Raw genomic sequence first — 19067 nt, 5'->3', positions numbered from 1 at the left:
CAATGCCACCAATTGGAAATGTTAGCTGCAAATATGACCAACGAAGAGTCACTAGAGATACAAGATCTAATTCAGAAGCATGAAAAAGTATTTCAAGACCTACCTATGAAAATGCCTCCTAACAGGGAAATTGAGCATACAATAGAAGTCAAAGCAGGGTCAGACCCCATCAACATCAAGCCATACCGATATCCACATCACCAAAAGACGGAAATTGAGAAATTAATCCAAGACCTTTTAAAGTGTGGGATCATCTCGAAAAGTAAAAGTCCGTATGTTGCTCCAGTGGTATTGGTAAGGAAGAAGGATGGTTCATTCAGGCTATGCATTGATTATAGAGGATTGAACAAAATAACAATTAAAAACAAGTTCCCAATTCCATTTATCGACGAAATGTTGGATGAGCTACATGGCGCAAAATACTTCTCAAAATTGGACTTAAGATCAGGATCAGATTGGATGACATACCAAAAACGACATTCCGAACAGACGAAGGTCACTATGAATTTAAAGTAATGCCATTTGGGTTAACCAATGCACCATTAATGTTTCAAGCAACTATGAACGAATTATTTTGTCCACATCTTAGGAAGTTTGTATTAGTATTCTTTGACGATATTTTAATTTACAGTAAAACTTGGAAGAGCACTTACAACATCTGGATAAAGTTCTTACACTACTAAAAGAGCATCAATTTTATGCAAAAAAATCCAAATGCACCTTCGGAAAGGAAGAAGTAGAATACCTTGGACACATTATATCCCATGAAGGCGTAAAGGTGGACCCTAATAAAATCAAAGCTATAAAAGAATGGACCAAACCTATTAATGTATCCAAGCTAAGAGGGTTCTTAGGTTTGACTGGATACTACCGAAGGTTTATTAAAAACTATGCACATATAACTGCGCCTCTGACAAACCTTTTAAAGAAGAATTCATTTCTATGGGATGAGGAAGCAGGAAAGTGTTTTGAAAAATTAAAGGAAGTTATGTCTAATGCCCCCGTATTGGCAACACCAGATTTTTCTAAACCATTTATCATTGAGTGTGATGCTTCCAGATTCGGTATAGGTGCAGTATTAATGCAAGAAGGGCATCCAATAGCTTTTGAAAGTAGGAAGCTCAATAAAAGAGAATGCCTCAAGTCCACATACAACAAAGAAATGCTCGCTATTATGCACGCACTAGCTAAGTGGAGGCAATATCTTTTGGGAAGTAAGTTTTCCATTCGAACAGACCATAATAGTCTCCAGCACCTCCTTCAACAAAAAACACTTTCCGAAGAACAACAAAAATGGATTGAAAAAATTGCCGCCTTTGACATGGAAATACTACATAAAAGAGGAAAAGACAATGTAGTAGCAGATGCCTTATCCAGGAAAGATGAAGAACCAACACTACTTGCAATCTCGGTTGTTGTTCCTGAATGGCTTAACGAAATTCGAAGTGAGTATGCCAAGGATCCAGAAATAACGACAATAATCAATAACCTTCCCAACAACTCAAAATTTGAGTGGAAGAATGATATTCTATGGTACAAGGGAAGAATCTATCTAAATGCAAATTCCAAGTTTAAATTTAAGATACTTAAGGAGTCACATGACTCACTGTCCGCTGGACGTGTAGGATTCTTTAAGACTTACTACAATGCATGCCAATCCTTCTTTTGGAAAGGAATGAGTTGCGATATTCAGAAGTATGTAGCAGAGTGTGACACATGTCAAAGGAATAAAAGTGAAAATATTACGACACCGGGATTACTTCACCCTTTAAACATTCCAAATCAGAAATGGGAAGAAATTTCGATGGACTTTATCGAAGGATTACCAATGTCTGAAGGCAAGGACAAGATTTTCATAGTGGTCGACAGACTCACCAAATATGCTCACTTTATGGCAATAAAGAAATCATATTCAGCAAAAGAAATTGCTGAAATATTTTGCAAAAATATATATAAGTTACACGGTTTTCCGAAAGTCATTGTGAGTGATAGAGATGCCAAATTCAAGGGTAATTTTTGGAAGGAGTTGTTCAACCACATAGGGACCTACCTTAATATGATTTCCGCTTATCATCCTCAAATAGATGGACAAACAGAGGTTGTCAATAAATGTTTGGAGGCCTACCTACGTTGCTACGCTACAGAAAAACAAAATAAGTGGGCTCAATGGTTACATCTCGCTGAGTGGTGGTATAATTCTACTTATCATATGTCAGCAAAAATGACGCCATTTCAAGCTTTGTATGGATATGAACCCCCAAAATGGAAGGATCTAGCTGTTGTCCAGACAAATCTACCTGCTGTTAAAGATCAACTAGAAGAAACCCAAAAAATCATCCAAATATTAAAAGAAAACTTGAATAATGCGAGGAATCGTATGAAGCAACAAGCAGACCGAAACAAAACCGAAAGAGAGTTTGAAGTCGGAGAATGGGTGTTTGTCAAGCTCCAACCATACAAACAATTGTCCTTAAAACAGAAAGGAAAAAACAAATTGGCACCAAAGTTCTACGGACCTTATCAGATCAACAAAAAGATCAGCCAAGTTGCGTATGGTTTAAGCCTTCCAGAGAAAAGTCGTGTTCACAACGTCTTCCATGTCTCCTGCCTTAAAAGGGCACTAGGCGACCATCAATCAGCGCAAACAATGCTTCCATCCCTGGATGATGAGGGAAGGGTCATTCTAGAACCAAAAGGTATTTTATCTACTAGAGAAAGAAAGCTTCGACATCGTACAATCAAGGAATACCTGATCAAGTGGAAGGACTTACCCGAAGAAGAAGCTTCTTGGGAGAATGAATCATTTTGTCAACAACATCCGTCGTTACGTATGCTTTGAGGACAAAGCATTCTTTCAAGAGGAAGGCAATGTTATGTAAAAAATATTTAATTTTAGGTTAATTAAGACAAAAGGGCACGATCATAAGATCATGCCCTTTCCCATAAGGGTGCCCATGGCAGTATATAAGCCAGGGACCCTCACTGTAAACAACCATCATACACTTAATTAATAAAATATATATGTTTATATCATTTCTGAGTTTTTTATACAACAGAGGGCTCCACAAAACGTCATTATTGGCCTTGACAAGCTGTCACAAGGCTTATTAACATCAAGCCGACCTTGACTCTTCTTGTGCAAACCCACTTCTTAACTTCAAAAATTCATAACTCCATTTCTACAACTCAGAATCAGATGACCTTCGATGCATCAAATTTGTCTCAACATGTATTATGATCCTCATCCATCACATGTCGAAATATGTCCATGGTTTTGGCCCAAATCACAATGTGTGCAAAACCCCAAGCTTGAGTTCCAAGCCCACAACTGACTCTTGTGGCACTTTGCCCTCCTAACCCGGAACCCTAGGGCTTGGAGTACCTCCCAAGCTACTTAAAAATCAACATAGATTCGAGAGATGAATGCTATCCCCACCATGGAAGCCCCACCAAGTAATAGGATCAAGATTTCCTCGATCATCCATAGCTACTGGATTTGAAAAGCTATGAGTAGATTGTACAAATCCTCCAAATTCTTTATGTACTTCCATTGCAACTCCTACATCTCTGTACATTTTCTTCAAAGTTGTTTTATATCCTTGTACCACTAGAGAACTTTTGTTTGTCGCTGTTCTACCAGATAAAGACAACATTTTGGAATGATAATATTTGGGGTTCAATGCATAGGCCAAAAGATGTAATGGTGTAGTCATTTTGTTCCACCTTTTGGTAACTATGTCCTTCACTAAATAATAAAATGTTTCAAAAGGGTCATTTTCACTTGCCTTGATAATTTCCCTTATCCTCTCCAACATACTATCAATGTTTTCATAAATTTCCCCAGGCAAGGTGTATATGTGTCAAATGTCCCGATCAAGGTCAGAATTGATTCAGTAAGTCGTAGAAGATATTGGACCTTGTCCCACCATACATCATCAAGAATGGACTTGATTTTTTGCCCTCTATCAGAAGTGGAAGTCCTCCAGATTCCTAAAGAGGGTCAATGACCATTGCTTGTAATGCTTGTCTCACTTCCACAAGCCTCTTTATGACAAGAGTGTGGGAGGCAAAACAGGTTTCAACAACCTACAAGTTTCAAAAAGTCAAATCTCAAATGAGAAATCATATATAAATTTGTAATTAAAATTAAGAATTTTCGATACAAATAATATTGATTAAAAAATGAGTACTTTCAGTAGGTCCAAGTTTGCAAAACCTCGATATATGGCCTGGGACATTGAATGATTGGTTATGAACATTTGTATTTCTTATGTTGCTACATATATTTTATTAATCCATTCAATCTCATCAATCTTGACAATCATAAGGTTCAATTAATGCACTGCACATGGTATTCAAAAGATGTGATCATATCAACCCTCTACAATCAAACTTGCAACTCTACAAACCTGTGCATTGTCCGTAATGACTTGGACAACATTATGTGGCCCCACACTTTCTATTGCATGAATGAGAATTGTGAATACGAAAGATGCACTTTTCTCTATCCCATTGCAATCAACAACCTTCAAAAACATTGCCCATTGGGGGCATATTGCCATAACATTAATTAATGAGCGGTTTCCCTGGTCTCTCCGTCCATCAGAAATGATGGACACCCATGTTTCTGCCCATGTATCCCGGATTGACTGTTGCTGTCTATCCACAAATTGTCTCTCTGATGCCAACAAAGTAGTGCAAACCTTTTCACATCTTGGGTTCTTGTACCCTTTTGGCGCTTCATTAATTTCCTTAATCATTTGTTGCCAATAAGGAGAATGCACCAAATTAAATTCTAGCCCATTTGCATAGATGCAACGAGCTACATGTTCATTCGCTGTCTCTACCGTGGTTATTGAAAGCTGCTTCAAGAGGGCCTAGAGGGCCTTTTATTAGTTGTGGCAGTAGGCCTAGATGGCAATGGAGGCCTAGTTGTAGAGCTTTGCACATGATGTTTTCCCTTAGCAAACTTCTTATCAGCAGCATCTTGCAAAGATGCATAGAATTTCCCTTTTTCCAGTACTCAAACCTTGGCCAGGTTTTCTGTTTGCATCTTTTGGCCTAGTGCATACTTGCACCTCTTTGTTAGTTTAAGTCAGATGTGCTTTCACTCTAGCATATGAGCCATTTTTGATATCTTGGCATTCATTGCACTTCCATTCATATGAATCACTTTTAGGATTTTTTCCAATAATCTCCACATACTGTCAGAGAGGAGATATTGAGTCTGTTTTGATGTTTTCCCCTTCACCCTTCTGTGATGGTTCCATTTCTATAGGTTGTAGCCTTGTAGGCTATAGTGTGTGACTGCATATAAAATTCAAATTATAATTTATTATCTATATACAATTAAAAATTAAAATACATAAAAATTAAAACTTGAAAGACAGCCACTTTGGTAACCTATGGAATAAATTAAAAAAAAAGAGTTAAAAAATTTCAAAACATATAAGATTTTATTTGTTTTGTTTTGTTTTTTTATTTTATTTTAAATTTACAATAAATTAATTTATAACTAATTTACTTTAATTTTATTAAATTAAAAATACATTTATTTTACTTTAATTTTATTAAATTAAAAATACATTTATTTTACTTTAATTTTATTAAATTAAAAAAAGTTCCTTCATTTTATCCATATATAAGTCTGTAAATTTATCCTGCACAGAGGAGACCATATACATAACAGGACTTAGGATATATATAATATATGTACATAACAGGACTTAGGAATCAGGATACATTTATCCCCTGCTGAGGAAATGCATTATACATAAAAATATCAAAACAGAAATAAAACATATCAGGACTTGGGAATCGGGATATATATAATATATGTACATAACAGGACTTAGGAATCAGGATATATTTATCCCGTGCTGAGGAAAAGCATTACACATAAAAATATCAAAACAGAAATAAAACATAACAGGACTTAGGAAGTTAGGATATATATGTACATGTTGCTTTCGCCCGCTTTCATGAGTCATGCTCCTTTCTGTGGCTGTTGCTCTGTCGCTCTCTGAAGCAGGGTGGCGACAAACTTGTGGAATGTTCCGTTCGCCTGGGCTGTTGCTCTGTCGCTGTCTTAAGCAGGGTGCTGACAAACTTGTGGAATGTTCCTTTCCCTTGGGCTGTTGCTCTGTCGATGTCTGAAGCAGGGTCCTGAAAAACTTGTGGAATAATGCAACAAGAGGGACCACACTTCATTGGATTAACAAAGGTCCAAAACCTAAAAGTTAAAATTCTAAAATTGCTTTTTCAATTTAAGTTGAAATCCGCGGGATCCGTTCCTGCAAGTAGGGACCCGCCATGTGGCCATTTCTTTCACGGATCCAGGCGGATCCAGATCCGGATCAGATCTGCGGATCCTGGACCTCCCTGTGCTGGATCTGGTAACTTAGCCTAAAAGGGGAGTGTCGCTTGACTTAGTTCCCAATGTTTTTGGGAAACACTCTATTTTCAGCTGTTTATCTTGAAGATGGGTGAACTATTCACCCAAAGCATTGGGAATTAAAGCAATCTCTCATAAAATGCTTTATCTTTTGTACATATAACATTATGGTTTGGTTTCTGCATTACGGCGTCTGTTTACAGCACTGGAGCACTACAAACTTAAACTTGCAGCACTGTATCGAAAGGGCCATCGGTTGTCGGAGTGGATGGGGGCAGAGGGGTCCAGTGGGACCCCTTCGTTTAAACAAGCTCTACTGCAGAAACAACAGCAGAATATGACAGAAGGCGTTCGAATAGAAGGACTGAACAGCGCGAGCCAGAACAGCAGGAAAAAAGAGGAAAAGAAACCAATGTCCTCGGATAGGACAGATATCAGAACAGGAGACAAAGACACAGAGAGGCAGAATCGTGCAGGCACTCACGACAAAACCAATGCTATCTCCCAGCCCTCAGAAAACGAGGATGAGGGTAGGAGAAACGACAAAATCCCGCCGGAGAAGGGAGGGGAGTCCAGCGCGATCCCCAATAGAAACCCGGTGAACGGCAGTGCCTGTAAGCCAAAGAAAAAGGATAGCCTACGAGTGACCATCACTGACCCCGATATCCAGGCCTATAGGGAGCATATGGCTGAACATGCCATCATTTGCAAATTTATGGGAATATGGCCCTCCGAGAGAACCCTATGTCAATGGATAAAACAGCAGTGGAAGCCAAAAGGAGATGTGCAGTTACATCTGGGGGCCAAAGGGTTTTTCACAGTGGTCTTCACCAGCCTAGAAGATAAAGATAGGGTGTTCGAAGGTGGCCCATATTTCTTAGCCGCAGCTGGCTTATATATGAGACCATGGAAGCCGAACTTTGTACCAGAAAGGGAATCCTTCACTCAAGTCCCGGTATGGATCAGACTCTTCTCTCTCCCCATTGATTACTGGGGTTTAACGGCCCTAAAGCAAATAGGAGATAAGCTGGGAACATTCGTCAAAGCTTCAGAAGCAACCATTCAGAAAAGGTACACTACCTATGCCAGAATCTGTGTAGAGATGGATGTGTCCGGAGCACTCCATGAAGGGCTATGGCTGGAGTACAGAGATGAGGAATACTTCCAAGCTTTAGACTATGAACAAATTCCTTTTAGATGCAGGAAATGCCATGTGCATGGTCATCTGGTAAGGGATTGTACCTTGAACAGAAAGGAGGCAGAAGAGGACAAGACTCAAAGCAACAAAGACAGGAATAACTTCACAAAACCAAAGAATAGACAGCGAGCCAATAGACGAAGGAACACCAAAGGAAATATAGGAAGAAACTACCTCAGTAACCCCTTTGAGATCCTAGATCCAGACACCGACTCGGAGGCGAAAAAGAACACACCTGATGGGGAGGCAGAGCAAAAAGAACCGGAAAAATTTACAGGGGAAGGCATGGGGGATGAGGCTTTCGATGGCGAAATCCATATGCAGGACAGAACAGTGGAAACGGACGAAGAAACAGAAATGCTAACTAGCGAGGCAGGGAGTGAAGATCTAGAATTCGAAGACACCTTAGCGAAGGAAGGTTTGGACCTCACGCAGCTTGTAGAAAGATGGAGAGCCAAAGGGATTGAAGCAGCACCGGAGGAAGAAATAAGGAAGGTCAGGGACCTCTTCATAGCGCAGCAGAAGGCAGTTTTTGAGAAACAGAAGAACAAGTTAGGCATTATCAAAGGAAATATCCCACATCACAAAATAGTACTTGGTAGAACCTCTGGCTCTAGGCACAAACGCCGAAGAGGTCGCAAGACTGCCCAGGAACACTTGCAGGAGGTAGGAGAGATGCTAATCAACGCAGGTCAGATAAGGCAGCTAAGTAAGTATCCTTCCTTTCCTAAAATCGTTTAATAATGAAGATAGTATCTTGGAATACAAGAGGTATTAACAGTGTAGCCAAATAGAGGCTGCTGAAAAGGCAAATGGAGAAGAACCATCCGAATTTGTTATTCCTACAAGAAACTAAGTGCAACAAAACCCTCATAGAAAAGCTACGAGTCAAGTTAGGAAGACATTTTGAAGCGCTGGAGATCGAAAGCAAAGGGCGGGAAGGAGGTATAGCCACCTTCTGGGATACGAGAAGATATCAGATCCTTACGGCTGAAGCAAGCAAAAACTACCTAGCGTTGGAATTGCAACCCACAGGTATTTCTACTTCTTTCCTCTGTATAAATGTCTACAGTCCTCAACGGCTAGATGACAAGATAAACTTCCTAGCTTCCTTAAACAATTTTTTAGAAAGGAACACTGGTGCCAACTTCATTTTGGGGGGCGATTTCAACATGATCACCTCCCTCCTGGAGAAAAAAGGAGGACTAAGGAAACTCAACAGGGATGGGGAAGTTTTCATAAGTTTTATTGATAATGCAAGATTGGTCGATGTTCACCCCAAGCATGGTCAGTTCACCTGGAACAATCGAAGGGGGGGGGGAAAGGCTAATTTCTTCCAGATTGGACCGCTTCCTAATCTCGGAGAGCTTCATTCTAGAAGGCAAAACAGTTGAATCGAACATCCTCCCTAGCGGAGGATCGGACCACTGGCCGATATCTTTAGCTGTTGAACTTCAGGGTACTCCAAGAAACAAACCCTTTAGGTTCGAGAAGTTTTGGATTGAGCACCCCAATTTCCTCACAATGGTGGAAAAATGGTGGTCAGAGCCTTTAGAGGAAGCCGGTTCCAAAATGTTCCACCTGCAAACGAAATTAAAACACATCAAATTGAAATTAAAAGATTGGAACAGAACAGTTTTTGGCAATATTTTTCAGGAGAAAGCGATCATCGAACAAAAGCTGGAGCAAATTCACAAGGACGGGGCTGCAGGCACTAGAAATGAGGAAACCTGTGAAATTGAAAAAGAGCTGACCCAACAGTGGCACAATAGATGTAAGCAAGAAGAATCGCTATGGAAGCAGAAATCAAGAATTCAGTGGTTGAAGGAAGGGGAGCAAAATACCAAATTTTTCCACAGATCAGCCATGGACTACAGAAGTGCTAACAAAATCCTTGAACTGAAAAACAACGAGGGGGAACTTCTCAAGAATCACAGCGAGATATCAGCCTCCCTGGTAGATCATTTCAGCCTCATAGCGCAGGAACCAAGGATCGACAGAGAAGCTGCAATCGAAGAAATAACTACGGTCATACCTAAGTTAATCACTGATGAACAAAACTGGGCCCTAAGAAGAAGAATCACAATGGAAGAGGTCGAGGAAGCAGTCAGAAGCATGCCTAATGACAAAGCCCCCGGACCGGATGGGTTCACCATCAATTTCTATAAAGCCTGCTGGAACATAGTCAAACAAGACATATGGGAGATTGTGGAAGACTCAAGACGCTCCAAAACGATTCTCAAATCTCTAAACTCAACCTTCATCGCTTTGGTTCCTAAAGTGGAGGAAGCCAACACTCCAGATAAGTTTAGACCCATTGCCCTCTGTAATGTCATCTATAAGATCATATCAAAAGTCATAGCTAACAGGCTGAAGGCTATCCTCCCTGGCATCATCTCCCAAGAACAGTCTGGCTATGTGGAAGGAAGACAGATTCTTGACAACATCATGCTGGCCCAAGAGATGATCCATTCGCTCCATTCGCAAAAAGCAGCCGGAATGCTCATGCAATTAGATCTATCCAAAGCTTATGACAAGGTCAGTTGGTCCTACCTGGAAGCTGTTTTAAAAGCTTTTGGTTTTAGTCAGCAGTGGATCAAATGGGTTGTGGCCCTTATCAAATCTCCTAGATACTCTATCCTCGTTAATGGCGCCCCCTCTGATCCCTTCAGCCCTTCTCGCGGCATCCGACAGGGGGACCCGTTATCCCCTTTCCTGTTTGTTATTCTTATGGAAGGCCTAGGTAGATTAATTGCAAAGAAGAAAGAAGAGGGACTGTTAAAAGGACTGCAACCGATCAGATCTAGCCGTGCCACTACGCATCAACAGTTCGTAGATGACACCATGTTGCATGGTACCCCTACAGTAAAAGAGGCGATGGTTTTCAAAGACATTCTTAATCTTTTCAGCAAGGCTTCAGGGATGGAGATAAATTTTTCTAAATCAACCATTTTCTTCTTCAATACACATCGGGCCGTCCAATCTCATCTTTCTAGGCTGTTGGGATTTAAAATTGGTTCTCTTCCTTCCAGGTATCTGGGCGCCCCCCTGACTCTCAAACCTTGGAAAAAGAACCTCTGGGAGAAAGTCCTTGACAATATGGAGAGAAAATGCAAACATTGGACTAATAGGGCTCTGAATTTTGCAGGCAGGTTAATTCTCACCAAAGCGGTCTTGCAGGCTATCCCTCAGTATATGCTCTCCATCTTACCAGCTCCAAAAGGAATCCTAGATCGCATGAGAAGCATCCAGCGCTCATTCCTATGGAGTGGAAACAGTGAGAAAAAAAAGTGGTCGCTGGTGGCTTGGCAGAAATTATGCAGGCCTAAGAACAGGGGAGGTCTGAACTTGGTTGATCCCTCTGTGGTCAACAGGATTTGCGGGGCTAAAATCTGGTGGAGGTGGATTTCAGACACCAACCTGCCATGGGCTACGTTGTGGAAGGAAAAGTACAGGCCGAACAGCTCCAATCTAGATTTAATAAGGATGCAGGACATGCCCACTGGTTCTCCTATATGGAATCATGCCCAAGCAAACAGAGACATTGTTCAGGATCACAGCTTTTGGGAGATAAGGAACGGAACCCAGGCGCTTTTCTGGGAGGATGCTTGGCAACAATCTCCGAAATTGGACACCCCTCAATTCCAAACTGTGAAACATAACTCCCAAATCCAGGGCAATTTCAGAGTTAACCAATATTGGAACTCCACCAGTGAGGACCCGGATTGGCGGGAATGGACCACTTTCAACTCGAGCCACAGCGAAGACATCCAGGACACCTATCTAGCTTTAAATCAAACTCTCCTCAAAAGGAAGATCCGAATAGCTGCTGAAAATGATAAGCTCAGATGGGGACCAAAAGGCAACGGGGAATTTTCACTGAAAGAAGCCAGAGACATCATTGAGCGGGAAGGGCAGCCTGACATTATACCCTGGACTGCTAAAGTTTGGGACAACTTACTATGGCCGAAAATCAGAACTTTTCTTTGGCTTCTAATGCAGAGGAAAACCCTAACTTGGGAAAACTTGTTGAGGAAAGGATTTACAGGACCCTCTAGATGCCCTATGTGCCTGAAGGAAGAGGAAACTATGAATCATCTATTCAACTCCTGTGAATGGGCATCCCAGCTCTGGCAATGGATGGAAGATATTTTGGAATCGTCTGATAGAAACAGGGACTCGATTCAGGAGACCATCAGCAATTGGCGAAGGAACTTCTCTAGAATTCAGAGAGTGGATAGCATTTGGAAATGCTTCCCGGGCTTTATAACCTGGACAACTTGGAAAGAGAGAAATCGAAGGATCTTCATGGAGGAAGCCAGAAGCATTGACTGTGCGAAAGAATCCATCTTCATCAACATCAAACAGCTAATACAGGTAAAAGGCAAAACTGAAACGAATGAAAAACCAACTGCTCAGGACTTGCGCATTTTAAAAAGGTTTCAACTGGAAGCCTCCAACAATCAACCTTTGGGGGTAAACAGAGCTCAACCTTCTACACAGATTCAACGCTGGCTTCGCCCACCAGAAGGCAGCCTAAAATTAAACTTCGACGGAGCCTCAAGGGGCAACCCAGGCACTGCCGGCATCGGAGGAGCCATTCGGAACCATGAAGGAGATATCATCCACATCTACTGCAGGGCGTTAGGTGTTTGCACGAACAATGAAGCAGAGTTCGCCGCGCTCGAGCAAGGACTGAAGATTCTAAGAAACATGAGACGAGGAAATATCATTGTGGAGGGTGATTCTGCTTTGGCCATCTCGGTGGCTAGACGCCTGCAAGCAGGAACAAAAGCCAACAAGGCCACCAAGCATTGGAGGCTTGCTAAGGCAACTGAAAGCATAGAGGAGATGATAGCAGATTTGAGAGGCATAGTTTTTCAATCGGTGAGAAGAAAGGCTAATGGGCTGGCGGACTTCCTGGCAAACCACGGGGCTGACAATCCGAATACAATCACAAACAGCTGTTGGCCAGAAGTTACCTGCCCAATCCTCAAGGTAACATGTGCACGGCTAGCAGCAAACGATGCAAATCAATCATAGCCGATAATGGCTCAGACATCCGGCACCGGAGGGATGACAATTTCGGTGAAGAGTACACCAGCAACCGAGTTAACGGCATGACTGGACTCACAGGGAGATGGCTTAACCGGCGGCGGCAGACCAGCCAAACTAGCGATCATTACAGATCGCGCCACAAAATTCAAAGCATAAGGAGAATAAATACCAGGACACCTGGAAGGAAACCGTATCAAAAGACATCAGTGACATTTATGTTCACGGTGTATCAGTCAGGAAGGCTCAAGGTACAGAGCATGGTGAATCGGAAGGAGGGCAAACAGGGTCTGTCCGACTCCATTAGCTTCCATAACAACCGCTAAGAAGTACAACACACTTGGCAAATTGATCAATGGCTCATACGCAACCACACTCATTCTAAGTCGACTGGCATCAGCCTCGCGTGTGTGGACCTCAATCGATTTGATGGTAACAGTACTCCTACCTACAGCAGGATCCAGACCGATTTCAGGAGGATCAACACCCGCAAAGGCTATAAAGCTGCGGGCTTCCACTTTGTTCTCACTACTGTGTCTTTTCATAGTGCAGACTTAACTTCAGTGAGCGAGAGGAATTCTGGTTGGAAGAAACATAGAGGGGTCAGGATGGAAGCCAGTGGTTGCCGTTGTGATGCAGCAAATCAGGACCTGCTTGAGGCGAAGCAAGGTTATGAAACCCGTGCTGCCGCTAGGAACAAGCGTAAGGTAGCGGAGCTGGAAGCTAAGGTGAAGCAAGCGGAGGAAGGGCGCACGGAGGAGGAGATTGCTGCGGAGGTCAATTGGTTGAGGGACCCTGGAACACCTTCGAAAAGGGCCACTCAATTCGTTAGGACGAAGGCCGAAAGTTGGCGCACCAAAATGCTCATAGCCAAAGCCTTGGAAACTGTGGAGAATGAGAAGCAGAACATAGTAACTGAAGTGATCCTTACGGAGGAGCAGATGGGGAAGATAATCAACTATAACAACTCTCTGGAAGGGCGGATCAACACAGTTCATGAAGCCGTTCAAATTGTCAACAGGAAGCTCACCCTCCTCATCCAGATTCTGAGAGACACGGTCAATGCTGCTCCCGGAGCCTCGCAGCCTGCCAAAACAGGGGCAGAGGATAATGAAACTATTGAAGCAATGCAAGCCAGGATGAATACTCATATGCGGCAGATGGGACTGGACACCATCAGCCAGATGGGAAAATTCATCTAGCTTCGCTCCCGGTGTGGCTCTCCTCGGCTTTATATATGTCTCTGTCACAGTTTGTCTATGTCTCTGTTTCAGTTTGTCTATGTATTTGTCATGCTATGCACTGTTTTAGTTGTGTCGGATGATAGGAACAAGTTCAGGTCAAGCTACCCTGCGAGGTATGCTGTTTACAGTCCTGTTTTGGTGAATTCTCTGAGCAGATGTTTAGATATGGTTCACTGTGATTCCCTGCTTTCGATCCGCCATCGCGGATTTTTTGTACTATATTTTGTTATATAATATAATCTCCTGACTTACACAAAAAAAAAACATTATGGTTTCATTAATTCAAAGTTCAAACTTAGATACATAAAAAGATGAAATAGCTCCAGGAATTTTTTCTATAAATTAAAATCCTGGCTTTCACTGCCTTGCAGTATTATTAAAGTGTGTATTTGTCTGTTTATGGTTTATTAACATTGTCTGGGCTCTTGAGTTGTTATTTAAAACCTTTATTTCAAATGTTTGCCTCTATATGGAAACTCTGAGTTTTGTTGGTTTGCAGCATATCAAAGTGTGCATTATGCCCAGAGGGTGTCTGGATTGTCTGGGGTTTTGAAATATTGTCGTTGAATGTTGTGCAGGAAATGTACCAGAATAGAGATTCATATTCTTGCTCCACAGGGTTTACAGGTATGTACATTTCCTGCAATTTATCATTTAACTGCTATTTACCGAGGAACATCCCTCTTTCCAAATGTAGTTGGATATCTACATGACTGATACTATTATTCTGTCAATTGATGATAGTTAATACACAGTTTCATATTAGGAAAAGAAAAATGAAAAGTAATAGTGGCCAAAAGCTATGATTTAGGATCTAGACTCTAAAAGTAGAACTTGCAAAAAATGAGGGAGAAGTAAGCTCTTCAACAAATTTATTTCGACATAGTTTGCATTCTTTCAGATAGAGGGTAAAGAATTGACTACAGGCCAAATAAAATTATACAGAGAAATGAACAGAGGTAAAAGAACAGACATTGCATTTTAAAATTTTTCTAGTTTCTTTGCTACTATGTTTTCAAGTTATCAAATTACATGGTACATTAATGAAGAGAGGGTGGAAGTATTGCTAGTTTACAGAGTGGATTATTCTCAATCACTAGATGATGTTCCTCACAAATGATCAGCCTTTTCTGCTGATACACAGGAAAAGTGGTTCCTATCAGAAGCATTTCCTCAGCACTAGGTCTTGTCCTAAAAATTTGTGGGTGGGATTTGGTAATGTGTGGTCAGAAAGTCAATATTTATACTGTGCAGGAAACCCATAGTACAGAGCCCATAATTGTTTGCCAGGCAATATGTGTCTGTGGTTTTTGGCTCAAATGATTTTATGGTATGATTATGCATTGTCTCTATATATGCATAGTTTCTGTTTTTATTACAGGGCAAAGTTATTTTTATTAGAATTGCAGAAATAAATAGTAATATTTCTTGCTGAGGTGACAAGTCAAAATGGTGGAGATATTAGCTTGATAGTGGAGACTGGCTAAGACTTAGTTTTCCTTGCTTTAACTATCACATCTGGCCCCTACCAGTGTAGCCCTTCGTGACAGCCAGTGTTTGATTAGCTATTCTAAGTATTAAGCCAATTACAAAATTATTGTGATATGGTTTTTGGCACGGTAGTAAACGTATATACAGAATGTTCACTATTGAACAAAAGTGGCTTTAAAACTAATTATGGGAGAACTTAAGACAGATCACAGACTTAAATGCTATTCCCCTGGAACTGTTTGACTTGTTACTTATGTTGTTTTTTCTGTCTAATGGAGTGGTATTTCCAAAATTTGGAGTCCTTTCTGCTTGGAGAATGGAATAATAGGAAAAAGCTTCGTTTGTCACCCCAAATGGCTTTGGATGCTTGCATACTATTGTATCACAATTCAATTTTGCTTCAACCCAGCTTTTCATATTTTCACAGAGTTACTGGTGTATTTTTGTAATCTTAAATTATAACCTCTACCTGGTCCTTCCTCTAGCAAGCTCTCATATCTTGGTTTCCAACCTGATGGTGGGTTGTAGGATATCCATAATAGCTGTGTAAATCTGTTGAAACCTGGTAAATGTGCCATTCAAAGTGCTGTCAATGTATTCCTTTTGTTCTTATACACTTCTGCTTGACCTTGTGGGGCCCTGGTCCTTTATATCCTTTATATCTATTGGGACTTGTCTTGCTGATTGTTGGTTCACATAGTGAAAGCCTTCATCCTTCTCAGCGTCTCTATGCAGATTGACTTTTAGGCTTATATTAATTCCATTCTCATCTCGCATTCCTTACATTGTTGCCATGAGAAACAGAGAGAGAGAGTTTTTTCTGCACTAAAATCTCATATTTTACCTTAAAACAACAAGCATCAAGGGTTGTTCATCTCCCAGGAGATGAAATGATGCCCATCATTAAATTGAATTTCATGTTTATGTAATTTGATCTCAGAGGTTCCAGGGGGGATAGTGGCAACATTCTGCTTATTTGCTTTATGCTTTATTTTTGTTGGTCTTTGCCATCACTCTTAGTTTTTTTCTATGTTGCAAGGGGACCTGCCCCCCCCACCAAGAAAAACCGCGTACACTATGCTCCCGGATTCTGGTGACTTGTGGACCCTTAAGAACTGTCCCCAATGTACTAGGGACTTCATCGGGGACTTGGAGACTTGCTGGCCATTTCCAAGGGCCAAGACGTTCCGAGAAGATTTCAAGGACGTTCTGGACAGATTTCAGAGATGTTTTTGGTAGATTTCAAGGATTTTAATTTTTATGGGCAGATTACAGGGATGTTCTGTGAAATGTCAGGGATATTCCAAGATTATATCTTCAGTTTTGACAATCGCGGACCTTGATGATTGAACAATATTATTATTTTTCCCATCCGTTATTTTTGTATTGCATTGAATCTAAATGTGTTGTACAACTTGCAGCCCAAAACATAGGTTTTGTATGACGGGTTTCAATTTGGGTTTTTGATGATTTAAATTTTAGATATTATATTTTCAGTGGAAAAATTACAATAAGCAGCCTCCATAAGAAAACAGAGAATACAATATTTCAAAAGGCTAATCCTTTTTATTGCTCTTGTTCTTTCTCATTGTTCAGATCATATCAGCTTTTACATATTGTACATGGGTTTCCATTAGTCATTCAAGTTCAGTGCTTCCACCATCCCAACCCCAAACATTGTGAAAACAATCAGATAGGAGTCACTTTGATTGGGTACTAAATGTTTTAATAAATTCCTATTCATTCCCCTTCTTAATCTGAAATATGAATTTGATATCTTTACAGAGCCAAAGTATTTTATAGTGCTTTATAGTGCAAAAGCTATTAAGAAGTGAATGCCTTTTATGCTTAACATAATCATTATTAACAAGAAATATGAGGAAGAAAAACTTTTATAATGACAGTTCTCTGTTTGATATATCCTTCATGGACCTTATTGCAAATTGAAAATAGTTACACTTAAGTTTCCTAAAGCTCGTTCCTAGCGGCCAATAATGGAATGTCATTCAATCCCTTTTTAAATTGTTCTAGATGTTTCATAATTGGCAAGTTAAGGGTTGTGCATGATACTATAAAGTATAGCTTGATATGCTTACAAGCTTGAAACAACTACAAATGCTAGTTGTGAATTTTGCATTGCAGTCCCCAACCTGCCGTCCCCTGAAAAATTTGGAGGTGCCCTCTAACTGTCCTGGGGATGTGTCCCGTGAAAAATTTGGGGGTGCCCTCTAGCTGTCCTGGGGACGTGTCCCCTGAAAAATTTGGGGGTGCAATGTAGTTTTTTTATACTTGTCAGCTTAACATTTTCTTGTTATACTCCTCACTGTGGCATATATGAGACATTTCTAATTCATAGAGGTAGACAGCTGCTCTTGCTTGCACCATAAAAGCTTCACTAGTTACAGTGTATTATGGTACTGCCACTTAAACATTTAAGAGCCAGGGATTTATTTATGTCAAGTTCAAGATCATGTTCTGGGGCAGGCCAATCATCGGGATTTAGAAAGTGTCTTACCTTTTATTGCCAAACAAAGCCTTGGTACTTCCTAAAGCTGCAAGAATAACTATTGCATAGCAATCGTTTCTTGGTTAAGTATTCACTGTTGTGGTGACTCTCTAAGATTTTATTTGATTTTTCATTTTATAATCTGTTTAACATGGTGCAAACAAACATGACCTCAATTTTTTGCATGACAAGCATTTCTTGGTTAAGTATTTACTGTTGTGGTAGTTTTCTGAGAATTTTATTTCTTTTTATACTCAGTAAACAGGAGCATTGTGTAAACAAACATGACCTCAACTGAAACATATTAGTGATACACGTTAATAAATACTGGTTTTTCTTTTTAACATTATCTATTCAGTTTAAAACTTAACCATTTCTTGAAAAATTCTGTTGATTGTTTCATTGTTTATATGATGTTTTACTTAATACCGACACTAGTGCCCCTCCTATAGCTTTGTAGCTAATGCCCTCAACCCAGGCCATTAATTGTAATGTTCAAAATGATGTTTCCGAAGCTTTATATGTTTCAGGTCCTTTGTGGCATTGGTAAAAATACTAACATGTTTACTTTTTTCCAGCCAATGCTAGATGTACCAATCTACGGACGAATTGCAACACTGGAGCTCTTCCGACCTCATGTAAGTCAATCTCTCCTATTAGTTATCATTTCTGTGCTATCTAGGCAGGTCTTTTGAGCAACAACTTGAAAAGAAACCAACTCTGTTAGTGGATATATGTGCAGGGGGAGACACAGGATTATCTTTTCATTTCCACAGAGAGATATAAGTTTTGTGTTCTTCAATGGGACACAGAATCGGGTGAGCTTATTACAAGGTAATATTGTTATTTCCATGTAATCATAAGTGCTTTGCACCAACTTGACTAGTAGGTTGCACTTTGCATGTTCAAGATTTTTATTACAACTCAATATATTCTTCGTGATATTTCTGTTTTGTCTCTGACATCCAAGAGCAGACTTTTAAAGCATGTGTGTATGTCCATATTCCCATTCTGTGTATCTTGTGATTAGATTATAAGTTTATTAGTATTGCATCCCAAGGTGTCTGAGATATTGTAGAATTAAATAAGGAATCTGAAAATAACAGACCGTGGAATCTGTTTATCCAGACAATGTTTATTTAAAAATTAAAAAGCTAAAATATATAGTTTAACTTTGTC

The 19067-nt window shown here is 40.4% G+C and overlaps 1 protein-coding gene across 1 annotated transcript in view; it reads left to right on the top strand.

The window, feature by feature from the left end:
• Positions 1 to 19067, top strand: part of LOC149226197 (DNA damage-binding protein 1-like) — a 229211-nt gene that overhangs the window by 17282 nt on the left and 192862 nt on the right. Inside the window, 3 exon segments of the mRNA XM_089377428.1 lie at positions 14470 to 14518; positions 18467 to 18526; positions 18631 to 18722. Coding sequence (XP_089233554.1) covers positions 14470 to 14518; positions 18467 to 18526; positions 18631 to 18722 — 201 coding nt within the window.

The sequence above is a fragment of the Pinus tabuliformis genome, chromosome J (genome assembly GCF_031772625.1).
Source record: "Pinus tabuliformis cultivar Carrire ecotype Pingquan chromosome J, CPIR1, whole genome shotgun sequence".
Classification (NCBI taxonomy): Eukaryota; Viridiplantae; Streptophyta; class Pinopsida; order Pinales; family Pinaceae; genus Pinus; species Pinus tabuliformis.
Note: the sequence above shows the minus strand (reverse complement) of the source record. Positions and strands in the feature narration are given on the sequence as shown.